Source organism: Ananas comosus, linkage group 20, assembly GCF_001540865.1.
Source record: "Ananas comosus cultivar F153 linkage group 20, ASM154086v1, whole genome shotgun sequence".
NCBI lineage: Eukaryota > Viridiplantae > Streptophyta > Magnoliopsida > Poales > Bromeliaceae > Ananas > Ananas comosus.
This window is the reverse complement of record NC_033640.1, coordinates 10,214,488-10,229,588: the sequence shown is the minus strand read 5'-3', so window position 1 is coordinate 10,229,588 and position 15,101 is coordinate 10,214,488. Positions and strand designations below refer to the sequence as shown.

The window sequence follows — 15,101 nt, the reverse complement described above, 5'->3', positions numbered from 1 at the left end:
CGAAATATTATTCAAATCCAAATCCGAATAAATTATATATATATATATATAATTTATTTTTATTTATTTATACAATATATAAAATATTTAATAATTTTTATTCCTTAAATCTTCATCCAACGGTATAGATTTTTAAAACCCGCTGGGTTCAGGTTCAGATTTCGAGTTTTTAGTCGGATATGTATATGGGTATAAATTTTTAAAATCCGTCGAGTTTGCGTTTTAATTTGATTTTCGGATTCGGGTTCGGATTTTTGAAAAAGGGAAAAAAAGAAATACAAATATAAAACACGGTGACGTGGCGTCTGCGTGGCAGGCCCATGGCCATTTTTGCAAATTAAATTTTGATAGGACTATTTTTAAAATAAAAATTTACCGCGGGACTAAATGCAAAAAAAACCCCTAATTTTTAAGAACTTTCAAATACATTTTTTCTTTTTTTACAAGGACATAATACTAATTTTAATTTTTGAAGTTGGAAAATTAATAATTAACAGATGATAGTTGAACTGCACGAATAGCTTTAAGACTTTTGAAGAATATATTTGATAATTAAAATTTTGTTAAAAAAATATAATTTTAAAATTTTATAGAATGTGCTTGATATGAAATTACACTTAGTTATAGTTATTTCAATTCAAAATATGACTCTAAATTGGAGAAAATTGTAGTAATTTTATTCATAGAATCAATTATAATTCTGATAAAGTTCTTCTAATTCTGAAACTTTTTTCTTCAAAAAAAAAATAATAATAAAATTCTCATTGGTATAAAGTTCTTGTTTTGAGGTGCTACATTACTATGAGAATTAGAACCCATATAAGAGTGAACCCAGTTGAAATTATCATTAAAAAAAGAAAATATTTGCAATTTAAGAAGTGGGTTTTGATTCTTGAGTAGAGGAGATTAATAAGTTTCCTCAATTTTTCATGGGATTTTTTAGTCGCTTTTTGGGTTTTCATTTTTTCTTATATGTAATGATGTTACTCTGTTTTATTTTATATGTAATTGTATCATCATCATAGCAGGTTGGAGTTTAATTCAATTATTATTGTTGCTTCTTGATTATAATTAGCTCATGATTTTTTTTTAATATTTTTTTGAACTCTTTTTTCTACTCTAGGAGTTGAAAAAAAAATATTAGAACAAGCCAATCTAGTTAATAAAATGTGTTGAACATAATATATAGACATGGTGTGGTTTAGTCATGTGAGTTTTATGGATGGTTTAATTTGTGATCTAAATAAGATTCACTTGCTACCATTCTCTTATGATCTCAAGGTGCTTAGACCTTCAATCTTTCTAAGGAAATGTGGAGGTGTGATTTAGTTCTTTTTCCTTTTTTCATTTTTAATTTTATTTTTGTGCAATGAAAACTTCAAATTCATTGGAGTCAGTTGCTGGGTATAATGCCTATTAAATCAATAAATACATAAAAAATAAGAGAGGGAAAAGCACTTCTTGTTGCCCATATCTTGAGATTGTAGCATAATATCAAAAGACCAAAAATGTATAAAAAAAAAAAAAAAAAATGAAGAGAAAAGAAAGAAAGAAAGAAAAGCCATTGTAAGTGGCAATTACATTACACTTCTCTACTTACTGTACCATAGAAGGCTCATCAATTGCTGTAACTAAATCATCGGAGGCTCATCAATCTCACAACATGCAGTTGATAAGTTGGTATTGTATACGTGACAACTAGTAATTGGTTTAGCTGTTCAAATTTCACGCACGACACCCGACAGCAAGCGTACAAACTCACAAAACCAACTTTCCAAGATGTATTTTGAGGTGCATGAAGCGTCGCTCTTCTGACGTTACTTCCCACACCTCGATTGTAATTTGTTTTTACAATCGGTCGTCAATTTGCACTTCAGGATCATGCTAAAGAAGAAGAAGAAGAAGAACAAGAACAAGAACAAATCTATCATCTCTAATGTAGTCAAAACTTCTGCAGAAGTGAATTGACAAGTCACTGAAAAAAAAAAAATATTACTGATAGCTTTTGGCTAATTCTTCTTCTCCTCTTTAGATCATGCTAGAGGAAATGAAAGATTCTTTGAGCAAAACAAAGGAGTTGATAAAGGAGATGAGTAGCAGCCTACCAAAATGGTTCTAAAGTTGAGACTTTAACAAAAAGCAAAAGATAAAGGAGAAGAAAAAGGAAAGGAATTCTGTGCAATTTGAATGCCAAACAACATAAAGCCACTGTAATACTGTAAAGGACTGTACTGGCCAACTATACACCAAGGCAAAAGAGAGAAAAGGATAGATGAGGAATTCGACGAGCTATGAAGGAGTTCTTCAGAAATTTCTTAAGACGGAAAATGAAGATGTTATGAATTTGCAGGTAATCAGAAAGAGAGGATTTCCAAACCAACCCTGGAAAAAAAAAAAGGATTTTGGCACCCAAAAGTTCAGTTAATGAATCAATCTTCAAATGTGTTACATGAGTATGAAATATCAAACCCGAGAAGCTATCATTTTGAGAGATAGTACTTAAATCAAACCACGAGTGCTACGACATTAGCAAGTTCATTACCTATACCTCAATATCTAATCGAGGGCTAGGAGAAAGAACAACCAAAAGAGGTTACCATTTATACAAAATACACAGTTTCTTCGTTCTAGCATACCAAAGCGGAAACTCCACTTGGGATTTTGATATCTACTTTTGAACTTCACAGAAAGTGTCGATGGCTTCAGCCCGAACAATCCCTTACACGAAATTGGCTAAAACAATTTTATAGTTCTTCATGCATATCAGAATATAAGAATCGAAAAAAAAAACCTGCGAGTACGATTGCTCAAAAGAATGCAAAGAAGAAGTAAAATATAAACGTAAATTTGCGAAATTGATCAACTATTACTAACAAAATCACCAATTATCAAATACAAGCACGTTTTTATGTATCCCCTACACTTCTACCCACCCACGGCAAGCTCCGATCTATGTAAGGAGCATCAGAAGATGTAATCGGAAAATTCCCCTTATTATTAGACCATTGCCAGATCTTTGATACAGAAAAGCTCTCACCTTTGCTCCTAGCACATATTTTCCTCCCCTCCAAAGCATCGTTACTCATCGAAACCCCGTTAACTCCCGGGTCTCTACGGATCCTGCCATTTCCATTTCTATTAACACCGTGGCGTAAAGAAACATGTAGATTGACATCACCAAGAACATACTGATAACTTCCCATGGAGTAGCACCTCCGTGCATCCAAATTACTACTACTACTTTCCCCTTCTTCTCTTCTCACAATACCATTATCGTTACTGTTATCGTTATTATTCTCATTATCCACAACATTATCATCAGCGCATTTGCTCAAATTCCTGAACTTGCCGAGCCTCACAGGTAAAACTCTCTTCTCCGCCACTACCTCCCCTGGTTCCGCCGCTTTTTGCCCTGCAAAAGAAAACCCATCTCTCTCCTCCTCCCGTATATCCTCGAAATCAAAGATAGGGTCTTCAACATCTAATTCCTCACTAAATAGCGCCGCCCTGCAAAGGGGGCAGCTGGAATTGGATAAAAGCCACGTGTCGATGCAACTGAGATGAAACGCGTGGCCGCAAACGGGCAACAGACGAAGCTTGTCGTCCTCGGCAAACTCGCAGAGACAAACGGCGCAATCAAAGGGCTCCTTGGGGCCGAGAATTTCCTTATACAGAAAGACAGGCAGAGAGTCGATGAAGGTCTGGTCGAGGCCCGAATCGTGTAAATGGAATAGCTGCCGGAGCTGCCGCTGAAGCGCATCGGAGCCCGAAACTTCTGCTTCCTGGTGAGTAGTGGGGCGGTTTCGGGAGCCCGTGTTCGCGTTTTTCTTGATGAGGATTCGGACGACGAGGTGGAGGAGGCCGGAGACGAAGAAGATGACGGCGAGAATAACTATGATGAAGAGCACAGCTGGGCTAATTCTAGTGGTTGGAGATGGTGGGGTGGGTGGGGGTGGAATTGATGAGTAGGGGAGTGTGTCTCTTTGAAAGCTAGTGAGTTGATGAGAATAAGAGTGGGCAAATTGAGGGAAAAACCCATATTTTCTCTTAAACTGGGAGAGAACCCAATTGGTGTTAGAGGGTGAGGAAGCTACAAAAACCATCTCCTTGCTTGATTTGGGACCAAAACCCTTGTCATCTGAACTGGGTTTGCATAAAAATCCAACCTTTCTTAGTTATTTCCCTCTCTCCTTGAACTACAAAACATCCAGGTAATAGAGGAGTTGGCTACTACTGGGTGGGTAATCTCAAAAAGATCATATTTTTACAGCTAAACACATCAGAGTCAGAATATAATATGCAAGGGGAAAGGAGTGATTTAAAGCACAAAGATCAAATCAAAATCTCATGTGTACCTCAATTTCTTCTGGGTTTGGGGAGAGGCACCAAAAGTGCATCTTCTGCTTCAGCTTCTTCTTCTTCTTCTTCACTAAAACCTACAATAAGAAGAGAGATTGAGAGGGGAGATGTCTTGTAGAGGAGGTATTAGTATTGATGACCTACTTTTTTGCTTTAGGAAGAAGCGCTTCTGGTGCTGTGGTGAGTGAAATGGGTTCACTGCTGCTGCTGTTAACTCTTCCTGTTGGGTTTCAGGTTGGGGCTACAAACCAACCAAACCCTACAAGGCCACTACTATAAAATAGGGTGTCAAATAGCCTAACACGAGTCGATTCGTTGAAGTATCGAGTTGAAAAATTTAGCTCGTAACGAGCTGAACATAAACTTGCTCACGAATGATAAGATAAAAAAAAATTATATATATATATATATATATATATATATATATAAAATAAAATTTATAAATAAAAGATTCGAACTAATAGTGTTGCATTAGTAAGTAGATTTAGTCCGGTGCAATAACGTAAAATAAATTACTGTATATATAAGATTATTGTATTTAGTTCCTTTGGTAGATTTTAGCAATTTTGAGAATAAAGTTTATACTCAAGTTCGAATTTAAATTTNGACGGACCGTTTCTGCCTCCGCTCCGCCTCCGCTCTACCAGCGAGAAAAAAAAAAAGAACGAGAGAAACGAAGAAGAGAGAGAAAGAGGAAAGAGAAAAAGTAATAAGGGTATTTTGGTCAGTTTGCTGAAAAAACGGACCGAATCTGCAAAAATGAAAAAGGTGGCCGAATCTGCAAAAATGAAAAAGGTGGTTCGATTTTGCAAAAGCCCAAAATAAGTGAATTTTTTATGCAAATTGGCCTTTTATTTTTCCCCAGAAAAAAAAAGTATTATTATATTTATATTAATTTATATTCGCCTCTCCACACAAACGCAAAGTGGGATCTCAATCCAACCGTGCAAAACGGGCGCACGAATCACAAAGAGCCACTTGTCGCCGTGGGACCCACAAAGAGTGGTGTAGCCGTGTAGGATAAATTTGTGTTTTGTTTAATTTGGACTCAATTTTATGATTATTTCAATTTTGAATATTTGTGGCCACATGGTCCAATCATTTAAGGGAAGTAGATTGGAGATCAAGAAACCGCCACGTCATTTTGATATTTGAGGGGTTGTTTTAGTTATTGGAAAGTGCCAAATTTTTATGTGAATTTTTTAATTTTCGGGTTATAGTTTTATAAAATTAGAATTTTCGTTTCTATATTTCTGTTTTAGTTTCTTAGCTCCCACTTCACCCCAAACAAATATCCTCTTAATTATCCAATGGAGCGATTACATTGAACTTAGTCATAGCAAAAACTTAATTAAAAATTTAACGTACTTACTCTGTATCAGCAAACACTGCTCCGTCAATATTACTGTCCAAATTATGATCATTTACATAATACATTGAATCTGGTTTTACCTCGACAATTTGTGCAAAGATTACATGATCAAGTTCAATGTATTGGTTACATGAATAACTAAAATCATACCATGAGAATAACATACAATCATTCTCCAAATTGAGATATAATATAATAACATTAATTTGCAACTTCATATGGAATATATATTAATAACATAAATGACATGAAACAGAAATGAAAATTAAACCATCCAAATTGATACTATTTTGAAGCCACAAAACTTTTTAAATAATACGGATGAAGTAGACATGAGCACAATATATAACACTTAAATGTTGCAGATTTGGTTTGAATGAGAATAAATTAAAAGGTGCCAAGATGTTGATTTTTAAGTGGCATGGTGGGAGCAAAGAGAAATGCGAAATCGAAGAAAATCGGAAATAATGCATATTTTGCTGCAACATCACATCCAATCTACCTCTCCATCACAAATCCATTCACTTCCTGTGTTGAACGATCCCATTCTCCGCCAAATACTCCACAAATTCGTCTATCAAATAGGGCCAAGCTCCCTGTTCATCATAGTTCGATAAATCGGGATCGATCGTCTGCATCAAATTTACAATAAAAAAGAATTAGACAAAACGAAAGTAGGAAATAAACATTATCGAAATAGACTTGTCTCTCGTTTACCCTAACAAATTCCAGTAACTGAGACCAAGTGTCGCGAGAGATTGCTTTGTTATGTCGGGCCTGATATGAGAATTATAACACACTCGAGAACGTCAGTTATGGCCAAAAAAAAAAGACATCCAATAGATATATAAAACAGTTAAAGAGGAAAATGTGAAACATCGAGTTTAATCTTTGGTCCTCTGAAGTTAGCATAGCATCAGAACTAGTTTAAATCATACAATCAAGATGCCGCAAAGATAATTATAGGCTAAATTACAGGCAATTTCACTTTGCACTGCTCAAATATTAAAAACCAATATATTACCTCCTTAAAACACCAATTATTTCATCACTTTGCTCACAGGTTACTGGGGTGAAATGTATGTTTTAAAAATTTAGAAGGACAATTTGAAAATCACGATAATTCAGAGTGTTTTCCTTTCTTTTGCATTTCAGGTTCAACACTGTAAGCCCAGAAAATGGTGAGTTGAGTAAGGAGGGAGGGGGAGAGGGAGAGAGGGGGGGGGGGATGAAACCTACCTGTAAGAACTCGCACCAATGGTCAACTAAAGGCCAATGCTTTTCTGCAAACAGTAACTGCCACATACCAATAGCTGTGTCCAATGCCAGAGATTTTTGACCCTTCAATAACCCAAAAAACAGTATCTAATTTGATGGATACGAAACATAGATGTTGTATATCTTAACAAAAAAAAAAACAAAAAAAAAAACAAACAAAGCCAATTAGAGCAAATTTAGCTGGTTAAATCCATGAACACTGGTGTTGCGTTGCATACCCCACTTTTAATTGACAATTTGCTACAGATATGATTTACATTATCCGCAACTTATCTAGCATTTCTTTTGGGAGGGGACGGGGGGGTTGGTGACTGGCGAATACCAAGAGACCAACCTTACAATGCAATTCTTTCTCACAGTTCCAGTATAGTCGAGTAAATGAAAAGATTTTAAATAATATGACAAACTTGATTTGGTCAATTAGTTGATATTTATGCACCTTTCCACATCGCTGTATGAATTGAGTGTTGTAGCAAACAATTGTTGAAAATTGATCACGGCATATAGAAGGCAAGAATAAACAAATACACAATGTGTGCCACTGTCATTATTTTCAAAAAATGGTACTCTCTTGCTTAAAAAATAGGGGGAAAAAATACAGGTCCATGTATTTTCATTCAGATGAGGCACAAACAAAGATGCACATGAAACCACTATGCAAAGCATAGTTTTCAATAGAAATGTTGATGACTCTACAAAAAAAAAGGATTTCTATAATTGCAACTGCGTAAGTAATTAGATTTTTTTTCAGGTTAATGGAGGACCTCAAAATTGCAAAGTTTGACAATGGCATTAAGTGTAGGCCATACCTTTTCCCTGGCCCAACAGAATGCGAAGATGTATATATCACGGAATTTTTCTGGATAATGGAGAAAAAAGTTAGCACCACTCAACGGAAAAAATAAAAAAGAATCATTCAACCAAAATTATCATAATAATGGCATGACATGAAAAGTAACATGATACTTTCGGAAAAGCCCTTATAATATGATTTCTTTATTTAGATTCTAGTTTCAAGGGGCAAGTACTACAAGGTTTTGGTAAATCTTCTAAAGAAAAGTAGATACTCACGTTCATCCTTCAGTTCAGCGCGCATTGCTGGTAGCTTTTCACGGAACTTTTCAATGGAATCTATCCTGCAACAGATGTTTGTATTTTAGTCCAATAAATAATTGCTTGGAAGAGGGAAAAAATTGAACATTAGGCGGAAGATGAAAATGATCTACCAACGTAAAGGGACCAATTCTCACCCAAGCGATTGGAGACCACCAATAAACTCCTGCCGTGAGAACTCACACATAGTAGCAGCTTTCATATGCCAAGATACCACCAACTGTTGTGAACAGACAAACCCATATCATACAGCACCTTGAAAATGTTATATAAGTGAGTTTTCAATTAATTAGCAAATTAGCCAATTTTATGAACCCGACAAGATTTGGAAAGATTGTCATCCAATCTACCATTTATCTGATCGGAATGGCGAAATCGAAGATTGAGATTATTAAATTTCAGCAGTTCCTAACAAGCAAAATCAAGTAATGGTCCTGTACCAACCTACATTTGTCATAATTAGGAGATCTGATCCCATCAATAGGCGTGGTTAAATCAATCCGAACTTGCATCTAAACTTGCATCTCATGCAATCCTCTGTAAACGTATGGACAGTTTTTGAGGCTGCATGTGTCATTTTTATGCACTTCCCAAGTGGCTCATAGACAACATTGATCAGGCTCAAGCCGAAATTTCAAACTCACAGAGCCAAGCCAGGACCATGTTTTGCTTATGCATACAACACGGAGAGCACAATTAAATTCCTCCTTGGTTAAGATTTAGCCACAATACACAAAATTTTTTTTTGATAATTATAGTCTGGGCAACAGATATCCTTAAACCCGACCCAGCCCAGCCTAACCCCCCCACCCAAAAGGGAAAAAACAAAAAGAAAACAAAAAAGAAACCACCCCGGAAATTTCTTGGCAAGAAGATGAACACATTTTATAAGCAAGACCGGACAGAGATAATGAATAAACGGAGCCAAGAATCAACTTAAATTGCTATAGCGTCAAGTGTGAGGACTGAGAAGTGTCCAGAACACTGGAGCACACTACAATCTAGTTTTGTGGAGAGTACATAAAGAAAGAATTGAAAGATGCCTAAAAGCCACTTAAAATCCCGGTCCTATCTGAAATCAATTTGGTCAGCAACAACCCAAATGCTCACGATTTATTAGATACTAAATAACCAATGTCAACACAATAGCAGACAACTACACAAAGCTGATATAGCCAGATCATAATGATAGTTGCTCTGGCGAAGAAAAACGCATGACAGATATGGTAAAAGCACGCACCATTACAATATCTTGAGGATCCACCTGCAAACCAAACAAAAGAAACACCTTACAAGCTGCGAAACATAAAAATAAACTCTAACTAAAAAAAAGAGACAAAAACTTATGTAATAAATAACATAATACATACCTGCAAATCATTGCAAAGAAGAGTTATACCATCAACCAGAATCATATCAGCATATGGATCTGCAAAGAAAAAACAAATAAAATCAATAGAAACAAAAATACAGAGTAATAAAAGCATAGAAGATGGAAAAAGTTTGAAGAAATTAAAAGGAAAAGGAAAAGACAAAAAAGAACAAATTACCAACATCTGCATTACTTTTGCAAGAATAAGCACACTATATGAAATTAGTTTGGAAAGTACAGTATAGAACTTGTCCACAAGCTAGTTCAAGCTTGCGGCTTACACATTTGAAATAAACCAGGCAACACCCGAGTTTGCAAAAACCTAGCTTGAAAATAAAACTGCATGGGCTTGCTCAATCCCACATTTTACAATGGAGAATCAGGCAGTCAACTATTCAATGAGAAAGTACCAAGTATTAACTAACATACTGGAATTACAAAGTATAAATACATAATGTTCCGCAAAATATATAGACAAACAACTTAGTACCTAAAAAGTTTCCATGAGCAAAAGTCATAACAATCTAAACTCGGGAATCTTAGAAAATGTAAGAAAAATTGCTTAAACAGGAAGAGATCTGGGCCATTTTGCTTAGGAAATGTACCTTTGTATCTATTGTAGAGCTCTTCAAGATGTCTAGAGTCGATCACAGCTCTAATCTGTGGTTGGCTGTAGAAAATATCAAAAGCCCCTTCTAGGTGCCAATCGCTGGCTTTTAATGCCTGAAGGGCAGCCTTCTCACTGAAGAATGAAGAAACCGATGCTTAGAAGCAATTCTCTAATTGATTTAGGAAATGTAATGTACATTATAGTTTATAATGTAGCTAGTAAGCAATAAGAAACTAAAATAGGTGCTTATATATTGCAACACACCTCATACTTCCAAATTCCAATAAATTGATTACACTTGATACGTGAATAGTAAAACATCAAATGACATAAATCATCAAACACCAGATTTGTTAGTCCGGTACTAAGCTGGATATGTCACTAGTGTTCTTAATCGTGCTACCATTTTATCAGTTTTACTCTTTTCTCCTTCTTTACGTAAAGGGACATTGTAAAAATGTCAAGACTATCACAATTGCTTGGTTCCATAAAGTTACATGGGACTATTAAATGCTGAATACTAAACATATTAGCTAAAATGAGGTGTCGAAACATTAAGTTCAGATTGGATACCATCCTAAAATAAAAGCAGTAAATTAGTCATCTCACAACTCAGTAGTAATGAACTGATCGTAACATGTATCTAAGAAGAATAAATTAAGAAGCACTACCTGGTTCCAGTGATTGCCATAAATTGTTGGACTTTATCGCGGTTTCCTCTTCCCAGCTTATGCTGTGAACAACGACGGAGTTCATTTAGGAAGCACTAAGAACTACAAACTAACTTAAATTCATGAAACTAGAGAGAGGCAACAAAAACAGAATATCTATAATTTTCACAAAATCTCTCCATAATAATCCATGCTAAGTGCTAATATATACATAGCTTAAATAACCAACAAAATCCTATAGGTATTCAACGTTATAGATTATTGATGAGTATATTTACACCCTCAAGCTCATAGATTATTTCCACAAATATTACATGCATCAAAACAAATAAAAATTTACTCTTTATAAACCCAAAAAACGATATTTTTCTCAAAAAAAGAAGATTAATCCACCTAAACAGTGATAACCGGCTAAATTAGTGACATATTTGAGCTAAAAAATAAATAAATTACTCACCAAAAAACCGCTCCTAAAAAGCATAGCTAAATTAATGATCGAGGATGCATCAAATCAAATAAAAACTTTAAATAACAATAATTAACTAAATTTCAGATATTCAGTCAAACAACTTCGATTATTAACCAAAACAAGAGGGGAAAAAGGGAAACATGATATCGGGAGCCAAAAAATTAGCTAAAAAAAATGCTAACCATTTCGAATTCGTTGATGAAACCCTAAATAGTTTAAAGGAAATTCTCCGAAAGGGATTCAGGGAGAGGAGAATTAGGGTTCGGGAACTTCTCTCCGTCTCCTCCCCCTTTTCTCTTCTTCGTTTTCGCACTTGACCACTACTCTCTCTCTCTCTCTCTCTTATAGCCCTCGAAAGTGATCGCGAGATTCCTATTAAACGACGAAAATACCCTCAGAGTTTGTCGTTTAAATACACGAAGAGATCGTTTTAGTGCGGTGTCATTAAGGGGAAATGTTGGGGTATTTTAGTAAAATGACACTGGCGTGTTGCGTTTGCGAAAGCGAGAGCTACGGGATGAGGAGAGTGATGACCGAGGATGACGCAATCTCGGCCGTTGATTTGGAGACGAACGGTTTTAAATTAATCAGCTAGAGAATATAAACTAGGCCAATTTGCGTAAAAAATTCACTTATTTTGAGCTTTTACAAAATCGGGCCACATTTTTCTTTTTTGCAAATTCGGTCCGCTTTTTCAGCAAACTGATCAAAATACCCTTATTACTTTTTCTCTTTCCTCTTTCTCTCTCATCTTCGTTCTCTCGTTCTTTCTTTTTTCCGCCGGAAAAAAAAAGCGAAGGCCAGACGGAGCAATTTTTTCTTCTCCTTTTCCTTTTCTTCTTCTTCTTCCTCCTGCTAGAGCACCTTTTTTTCTTCCCTCTTCTTTTCTTCTTCTTCTTCTTCTTCTTCCCTCCTCGTGACCGGCTGTTCGAGTCCTGGCTCCACTCGGCCCAGTACCGCACCTGCCTCTGCAAGGACGAGACCGGCTGCGCCCGCCGTGTCTGCTTCTTCGCCCACAAGCCCGACGAGCTCCACGCCGTCAACCCCTCCCTCGCCTCCGTCTCCGCCGGCCTCGCCCTCCCCTCCCCTCGCTCCTCCAACGACGCCAACGACGCCGCCGCCGCCGCCACCCGCATCCTCTTCCAGCAGCAGCAGCAGCAGACCCTGCCGCCGCCGCCGTCGTCGTCATCCCCCTCCTCGTGCTACGCCCGGCGGAGCTCCACCCACGGCTCCGCTCCGCAGGCCGCGTGCACCGTTAATGGTGTAATTACACCATTAATGGTGTAATTTTTCACCATTAATGGTGTAATGGTGCACCATTACACCATTATGAAGAACCCGGCCAGCCGGGACAGCGAGCGCCCGCGCGAGGCCGCCGGGTAGACGTGCGCCTCCTCCGCGGCGACGGCGACGGAAAGGGAGGCGTTGGCGTGCACCGGCCGACCTCGAGCTCGGCCGACCCAGACCTCCCCCGCGCCTCCGCTCGACCCCGACGCCCGCAGGCCGCCGCGTGCACCGGCCCCGTGCGTGCCGCGGCGCCCCCCGAGCTCCGCGGCAGAGCTCGGCTCGGGGGCGCCATCGCCGCGGCAGAGCTTCGCCGCCGCTGCTGCCGCCGCCAACGCCGCACCCTCGTCCGCGGCCTCGTTCGTCGGGGCCGCCCCCCCGCCGCCGCCGCCGCGCTCGAGATCCGCCGGGCTGCGGGATCAACACCGTGGGGGTCCTTGCCTTCTTCTCCCTCCCACACACCAGCGTCTCCTCCCCCNCAAATAAAAACTTAAAATAACAATAATTAACAAAATTTCAGATATTCAGTCAAACAACTTCGATTATTAACCAAAACAAGAGGGGAAAAAGGGAAACATGATATCGGGAGCCAAAAAATTAGCTAAAAAAAATGCTAACCATTTCGAATTCGTTGATGAAACCCTAAATAGTTTAAAGGAAATTCTTCGAAAGGGATTCAGGGAGAGGAGAATTAGGGTTCGGGAACTTCTCTCCGTCTCCTCCCCCTTTTCTCTTCTTCGTTTTCGCACTTGACCACTACTCTCTCTCTCTCTCTCTCTCTCTCTCTCTCTCTCTCTTATAGCCCTCGAAAGTGATCGCGAGATTCCTATTAAACGACGAAAATACCCTCAGTGTTTGTCGTTTAAATACACGAAGATATCGTTTTAGTGCGGTGTCATTAAGGGGAAATGTTGGGGTATTTTAGTAAAATGACACTGGCGTGTTGCGTTTGCGAACCCGAGAGCTACGGGATGAGGAGTGATGACCGAGGATGACGCAATCTCGGCCGTTGATTTGGAGACGAACGGTTTTAAATTGGTTCAGGTTAAGTAAAAACTTGTTATTCCAGGAATAAGATTAAGTTCGGGGTTAAGGTGGAGCTAGAGTAATTTTGTGTCTAGTTGAGAATTGGATTTAGTTCAGGTATAGATAAAATAATATTTGGTCGGAGTATGTGGGATAAGAAGGATAGTAGATTATTATAAATAGAAAATAATGTTTGGTTGGGGTGGGGTAGAGTTAGCTAACCCTACTCCCCAAATTGAATGTTTGGAAATAATTTCGAGATTAAGGTAGTGTTTGGTTTGGAAACAAGGGGGGAATAAGCCCTTGTTCCCCCCTTTGTTCCCAAACGCAACGTTTGGTTCCCGGGAACAGTAGTTCCCGGAAATCTGGAACTAGCTGGTATGAGGCTGGAATTGCTGTTCCACCTGTTTCCTGAAACAAGCTTGTTCCTGGATGAGAACAAGATTAATTAAAATCTAAATTTAATTTTAATGGCAGTAAATTATTAATTAATCTAATTAATATATTTAAATCATTATTTATTACTTCAATAATTAAATAATTTAAATAATTTATTATTTATAATTAAATATTAATAATTAGATAATTATTATTATTAATTTATTATTTATAATTAATTATAAATAATTAATAATATTCATTATTTTTTTATTAATAATTATTATTTATTCTTAATGACAATAGATATTATTTTTAATTTATTATTTATAATTAATTCTTAATAATTAATAATTATTATTATTTATTATTAATTATTAATAATTTTTATTCTTAATAATTAGATAATCAATATTATTATTAATTTATCATTTATAATTAATTAATAAGAATAATTAATAATTATTATTATTTATTAATAATTAATAATAATAATTATTATTATTAATTAGATCATCTATATTATTAATTTATTATTTATAATTAATTAATAAGAATAATTAATAAGTATTATTATTTATTAATAATTAATAATAATAATAATTATTATTATTAATTAGATCATCTATATTATTAATTTATTATTTATAATTAATTAATAAGAATAATTAATAAGTATTATTATTTATTAATAATTAATAATAATAATAATTATTATTATTAATTAGATCATCTATATTATTAATTTATTATTTATAATTAATTAATAAGAATAATTAATAAGTATTATTATTTATTAATAATTAATAATAATAATAATTATTATTATTAATTAGATCATCTATATTATTAATTTATTATTTATAATTAATTAATAAGAATAATTAATAAGTATTATTATTTATTAATAATTAATAATAATAATAATTATTATTATTAATTAGATCATCTATATTATTAATTTATTATTTATAATTAATTAATAAGAATAATTAATAAGTATTATTATTTATTAATAATTAATAATAATAATAATTATTATTATTAATTAGATCATCTATATTATTAATTTATTATTTATAATTTCTTATTCCTCTTGTTCAATCTAACCATCCAAACACTATTTGTCTTATTCCTAGGAACAACCTATTTTCATCAAACGCAAAATT

The 15,101-nt window shown here is 35.8% G+C and overlaps 2 protein-coding genes across 4 annotated transcripts; both read right to left on the bottom strand.

The window, feature by feature from the left end:
- On the bottom strand, positions 2,824-4,620 carry LOC109725647 (RING-H2 finger protein ATL46-like). Of its 2 annotated transcripts, XM_020254910.1 has the most exons (3): positions 4,504-4,620; positions 4,356-4,436; positions 2,824-4,196 (listed from the first exon to the last, which is right to left on the bottom strand). In XM_020254910.1, the coding sequence occupies exon 3, from the start codon at positions 4,101-4,103 to the stop codon at positions 2,907-2,909; it is 1,197 nt and encodes a 398-aa protein (XP_020110499.1). In that variant the 5' UTR covers positions 4,104-4,196; positions 4,356-4,436; positions 4,504-4,620; the 3' UTR covers positions 2,824-2,906. The 2 variants fall into 2 exon arrangements, with proteins under 2 accessions (XP_020110499.1, XP_020110498.1); XM_020254909.1 differs by having other exon boundaries at positions 2,824-4,436.
- LOC109725648 (DCN1-like protein 2) lies at positions 5,991-13,303 on the bottom strand. 2 transcript variants are annotated; one of them, XM_020254913.1, is made up of 11 exons: positions 13,147-13,303; positions 10,776-10,837; positions 10,100-10,236; positions 9,493-9,551; positions 9,363-9,386; positions 8,260-8,342; positions 8,081-8,145; positions 7,819-7,868; positions 6,971-7,072; positions 6,449-6,508; positions 5,991-6,363 (listed from the first exon to the last, which is right to left on the bottom strand). In XM_020254913.1, exons 1-11 carry the CDS (start codon positions 13,147-13,149, stop codon positions 6,253-6,255), a joined length of 756 nt encoding a protein of 251 aa, XP_020110502.1. In that variant the 5' UTR covers positions 13,150-13,303; the 3' UTR covers positions 5,991-6,252. The 2 variants fall into 2 exon arrangements, with proteins under 2 accessions (XP_020110502.1, XP_020110500.1); XM_020254911.1 differs by lacking the exon at positions 13,147-13,303 and adding an exon at positions 11,427-11,579.